At 51.5% G+C, this 5,932-nt stretch overlaps 1 protein-coding gene across 1 annotated transcript in view; it reads right to left on the minus strand.

The window, feature by feature from the left end:
• Positions 1–440: 440 nt before the first annotated feature.
• KRT82 (keratin 82) overlaps positions 441–5,932 on the minus strand; it is a 13,270-nt gene continuing 7,778 nt past the window's right edge. Inside the window, exons 6-9 of the mRNA XM_010857879.1 lie at positions 4,880–5,005; positions 2,888–3,108; positions 2,647–2,678; positions 441–1,679 (exon numbers count right to left, since the gene is read on the minus strand). Coding sequence (XP_010856181.1) covers positions 1,450–1,679; positions 2,647–2,678; positions 2,888–3,108; positions 4,880–5,005 — 609 coding nt within the window. The 3' untranslated portion in view covers positions 441–1,449. The remainder of the gene's footprint in view (positions 1,680–2,646; positions 2,679–2,887; positions 3,109–4,879; positions 5,006–5,932) is intronic.

Here is a 5,932-nt window from a genome sequence, read left to right on the forward strand (position 1 = left end):
CCCATCTCCCCTGTCAGCCCCAGGCCTGACTCTGTCCTGCATCGAAGGTGGATGTGGTACACGTAGTCCAGGTTGTGGAGGCAGAGTCCAGCCCTGGAGGCTGCTGAGTACAGACATGATATAAGGGCCCCATGGGCTTTCTCTAGGACGTATGCAGGGGACCATGTGGTGAGGAGGCCTGTGGGGAATCAGACCATGGTTTTTAACATGGCAAGTGACTTCTAAACTCTTGTGGTATGATGCGCAGGCTTTAAGTGTAGTTTGTATGGCTCCACACTTACTCCACAGGCCACTTGCCAATCATTCACATGTAGTTTTCCCATTTGTATAATAACCTCTGTTTCCACTCCCAATGCTCCCAACTGGCCCCCAGGCCCCCAAAGCTGTTCATCGGTTTCACTTCAACCTCATTGTCCTCAGAGCAGGGTGAACAGTCCTGATTCCTGTAGCCTGGGAACAGTTTATTGGGAATAGACAAGCCCAGAGGCTCATGGAAGAAACGTGGATCCCTGGGTGGGCAGGAGGCAGCACTACTGGGAGGGGGTGTGCTCTGGGGAGGTGAGGCCAGTTCAGCACCTTCTCCTCCCTCACAGCCCCTGAGGCAGAGCCTCCAAACCTGCTGAGGCAGCGCCTTAGCACTGTAGCCAGGAAAACATGCTCACATCAGACCCAAAGCAAGAGGAACTCAAGGGAGAGGGAGCTGGCAGGGGGTGGCTATGTACAAGAGGTGCGGGCATGACTGATTCCCTGGAACGAATAATGTCAACTCTTGATTGTCCCTTTGTTTTAGGCATTTCTTTGCCATCAGCTGCCAATATCAGCTCAGGAAAGAGATGTATTTTTATAGTGCCAGTTCAACACAGCTGAGCTGGTAAATCTATTGCCCAAAGACCATCTCCTGATTCTGTGTGCTGAGAGCAGCGTTGACATATTCCCAGTGACTCTGAAATCCTGGCATTTGGCTTGGGAATTTGGGATGGGATTTTGGGGTGTCTCCTTTTGATATTTGCAATAAAGCATGTATTAGGTGGGAGCTAGAAGGAGTTAACTTTTCTTATGCGGCCAGTTCCATGGGGTGATCCACAAAGCAGAACTGTGATGTGCCCCTTTGACCTCCTGGGGGAGAGAAGTGTTAGGGGGCCATTGCCATTTTCCTGGTCACACTAGAGCCTGACTGTCAGCAGTCCAGGGAGACGGGACATGTGTTTTCTTCCTTTGTACCTTACCCTCACCTGAGGGCCTCGCTCAGGGTCTGCACGCAGCTAAGTGAAAAGAGACTCTTGAAGATACCTGAGGGGCAGCTCCCAGTGAAAACCCAAGGGGAATCTTTGATCAGTAGAGAAAGGTGGGATCATGGAACAGCCTTGTCTTGAACTCTGGTTGTGGGGGACAACATCCCAGCCTGGAGCTTGTGCCCTGTCCCCTGGGCTACTAGCCTCTGGGGCTGTACTAACACTTGTGGCAGGAGGCGCTGCCCCCAGCCCCTAGCTTCACACCGGAGCTCCGCCTGCTCCCACAGACGAGGAGCCCCTGGGGCTCACAGGGGATGTAGATTTCACTAGTGCCCACGATGCCGCAGCCCCCACTGCTCTTGAGGACACCGGTGCTCCCTGGACAGTACACGGGTGTGCTGACCACACATGGCTCGTAGAGGATGGCACCTTTGGAGCTGCTCACAGCTGTGGGGACAGGAAGGGATGTTGAGGGCCCTGCCAGGCCAAGCCCTGTGCCCCCACTGGCCCCGCACCCTCACTGGCCCCGCACCTGCTGTCGTCATGTCTAAGGACACCCCCATCCCAGTTACCAACTTCCAAGTCTCCTATTGTTGTTTAGTTGCTCAGTCGTGTCCAACTCTTCTGTGACCCCTTGACTATAGCCTGGTAGGCTCCCCTGTCCATGGGGTTTTCCAGGCAAGAGTACTGGAGTGGGTTGCCATTTCCTTCTCCAGGGGATCTTCCTGACCCAGTGGTCGAGCCTTGTGTGAGGAGTCACTTGTGTCTCCTGCATTGGCAGGCAGATACTTTAGCACTGAGCCACCGGGGAGGCCCAAGTCTCCCATTCCAGTCACATGAAATGCATAGCAGTCCCAGCGTGTCCTTCTTCTTGCCCCAGAGCCCTGTCTTCTGCTTTACCCTCTCTTTCTATTTGTCCGCATGTGTGCATGCGTGCTAAGTTGCTTCAGTCGTGTCTGACTCTTTGTGCCCCGGTGGACTGTAGCCCACCAGGCTCCTCTGCCCATGGAATTCTCCAGGCAAGAATACTGGAGTAGGTTGCCATGCCCTCCCCGAGGGGATCTTCCTGACCCAGGGATCAAAACTCTGTCTCAGGCGTCTCCTGACCTGGCAGGCGGGTTCTTTATCCCTATCACCACCTGGGAAGCTCCCTATTTGTCTGCTTCAAGTCTTGTTTCTCCAGGAAAACATCCTCTTGTCGAGATGGTGCCTGGTAGACCACGCTGGGTGTATGCTCCTGCTTCTGACTCCCATAGACCTGGGCAGCCCTGAGGGAGAAACTCTCCATCCACCAGGAGCTCTTTCCTTTAGGGTGAGGGAGGCAGGCTAAGGTTTGGGCAGGGGCAGTGTGGTCTATGTTTGGGTGGATCCGTTCCCAAGATCCCAGAGCCCCTGCAGAGTCCTCAGTACTCACAGATATTCACGGGTCCAACACCTTCACATAGCCTGGAGGTGAGAGGGAAAGGAGACACGAGAGACCTGCATCAGAGAACGAGAAGAACACAGCACCCCCTGCCCCTGCCCGCACCATGGACCTGCCAGTGAGGAGGGGCTGCAGACTGCATGCTGTCTCAGATTTCCTGTGGATGGGCTGAGAGGTGGGCAGTGGCTGTAGCAGCAATCAGAGGGCAGGAGAACAGACATCCCTGACCCACCTCTGCTCCTCGCCCTCCAGCAGGCGCCTGTAGGTGGCGATCTCGATGTCCAGGCCCAGCTTGGAGTTCATCACCTCCTGGTACTCCTTGAGCAGGCAGGCCATGTCCTGCTTGGCCTTCTGCAGGGCCTCCTCCAGCCCCGCCAGCTTGCACTTGGCATCATTGAGGGCTGCCTCGCCCTGCTGCTCCGCCTGGGTCACTGCAGCCTCCAGCTTGCAGCGCTGGGGGAGAAGCACAGAAAAGTATTACAGGGGCCCCGGGACCCTGGGCTGATTTTCAGAAGAACAGAGAGCAAGGTCATTGTGGGATAATTGAGAATAACATATATTGGTCTCTTCCCCCAGTTCCTGGCACAGAACTCCTCCAAACCTTGTAGTTTAAGTGATGAGCACACCAGAGCATCCTTTGTCCTAACCTTTGGTCTTTGACCCTGTGTCTGATACAGAGTCCCAAAACCCCTTAGAATTTCCTGAGTATTGACAATGTCTTTTGTTTAAATAAGGTGATTCTAGGTGGGCTCCTGGGTGGGGGCTGGTCACCAGAAAAACTAAGCCTTGATTAGAAGCTGGGAATTTTCAGCCCACCCCACCATTCTCCTAAGAGGGGAGAGCAGCTGGGAATGGAGGTGATAAATGATGATGCCGATGTGAGGAAGCCTCCATAAAATCTCAATAGTAGAGGCTTCAGAGAGCCTTCAGGTTGTTGAACACGTGGAGGTACGGGGAGAATGGCATACCTGGAGTGGGCATGAGAGCTTCGTGCCCGTCCAAAACACTTTACTTTATGCATCCCTTCCACCTGGGTATTCATTTATATTTCTTATCATATTCTTTTATAATAAACCAGTGTGTGCATGGGTGCTCAGTCATATCTGACTCTTTGTGACCCCATGGACTGTATCCTTCCAGGCTCCTCTATCCATGGGGATTTTCTAGGCAAGAATACTGGAGTGGGTTGCCGTTTCCTCCTTCAAGGTATCTTCAAGACTCAGGGATTGAACCCACATCTCCTGCATCTCCTGCCTTGGCAGATGGATTCTTTACTACTGTGCCAACTGGGAAGCCCATAATAAACCAAAAAAGTAAACTATTTTCCTGAGTTTTGTGAGCCACTCCAGCAAATTAATTGAATCCAAGGAGGATGGTCATGGAGCCCTCCAGTGTACAACCACCTGGTCAGGAGCACAGCCTGGACGTGTGATTGGCATCTGAACTGGGGGCAGTCTTGTGGGACTTGGGGGGCAGCCCCTAACCTATGGGATCTGATGCTATCTCCAGGTAGGTAGTGTCAGAAGTGAGTTCAATTGTGGAACACCCAGCTGGTGTTGCAGAGCTGGTTGGTGTGGAAACACTCTTCCCCACTATCTGGTGTCAGAAGTGTTGTGAGTGTGACTGTGTGAGAATGAAGGAGGGACACAGAAGGAAGAATGAGTTCTTCCTACAGTCATGGTTATGTGCTAGGTTCATGTCTGCTGTGGGTTTCAGCCTAGAATTGTGACGTCTGGTTCCCCCAGGGGATGGAGGCCAGTGCTCCTGTCTGTGACACTTCAAGGAGATCTGAGAGTTTCCTCTTATGCCAAGCAATTACTTTGTGGTTAATACATTTTAAGCATCTGCCTGGTCTTCACTAGCCCAGGAGGAAAGGGTGGGTCTGATTTTATGGACTCTACAGCGTCACCTTGAGTTTCAGGATCATAGAATTAGAGTCTTTGGTTGGAAGGGGGTGTGGAGGACATCTTTTCTATACCCCCATCTCGTGAAGTATTCTTGCTATTTCATCTTGATGAATATAGGCTGCCTAGTCTCTGTTGGGGGCCTCACTATTGCCTGACCCCGCTTATCCTGCTGTGGATCAGCTTTTCTGAACAAAGGGCTCGCTCCCTCTTGTGGGAAACAGTGCAAGTTTACTCCCTCCCCCTCAGGTCCCCCAGGGAGGATGAGCCTGCCCTGTACAACCAGGACCAGATGGTGGGTCAGCCTGTGATGGGCTCACCTGGGCTTTGACATTCTCAATGTCTTGCTGCAGCCGCTGGATCAACTTGTTTATTTCCAGGATCTCATTCTTGTGGTCGCGGAGGTTGTCACAGTGATTCCCGGCCGTCAGCTGAAGCTCCTCATACTGCCAGACAGGGAGGTCAGAACCTGGGCACCCACACCGTGGTGCCTCTCAGCCCTCATTCCCACTGTCCCCAGGCTCTGCTCTCCTGACCTCCTGCACTGGGTACTCTGGATTCTTATACTTGTTATGCTTCCCCAGCCCTTTTCCACTTCTGGTCCTTTTCTGGGCTGCTTCTCATTCCCTTTTCACCTCCCAGCCCCGAAACTTCAAGCTTATTAAATTCTCCCCTAAGCTCCAAGCTCCCTTCCTCTTTTTCATGGGTTCTGTGTCTCATCCTTTTCTCTATGCCCTGGAATTTCCCTCCCTTTTGCTCCGTCTGTGCTCTGGAACTTGGAGGGGATTTCTGCCCTCACGCTGGGGTACCTAACAGACCAAGAACTGAGAACGCAGAACATCTGCCCCCTCAGGGTAGATTTGCATGTTCTCCCTCAAAACAATTGAAAACAAAATTCAATGTTACTATCTCGGTTTAACACTTTTTTTTAAACCTCTGCACATAAAATCTAATTTCTTAATAGTGAATTATAGATGACATCAATAGATTTTTAAAAATTAGCCAACTATATGTTTTCTGCATATAAAAATGAGCCAACTGTATGTTTTCTGCATATAATGCATTTTCTATGCAAAACAAGATAAGCATAAGTCACTCTCTTTGGTTATTGTGAAATAAACTGGTAGTTGCCTAATCACTATCCATACTTCTTTTCCTCAGACAAAACCCCAGATAAAAGAATGTTTCTCAGCTTTCTCTACAGTGAGGTGTAGACTCTTGCAGGGTAGGGCTTCTAGGAAAGCTGTTTCAAGTCAGGGATGATTCACCTGGCATGTTCCTTTTGCCCTCTCTTCCTTCTGCTTGGAGTGGACATGGGAGACTGGTGGTATTGCAGCCATCTTAGGGCATGAGGGTACCACGAGGATTAAGGT

This window comes from Bison bison, unplaced genomic scaffold (assembly GCF_000754665.1).
Source record: "Bison bison bison isolate TAMUID 2011002044 unplaced genomic scaffold, Bison_UMD1.0 scf7180017864383, whole genome shotgun sequence".
In the NCBI taxonomy this organism is placed as follows: domain Eukaryota; kingdom Metazoa; phylum Chordata; class Mammalia; order Artiodactyla; family Bovidae; genus Bison; species Bison bison.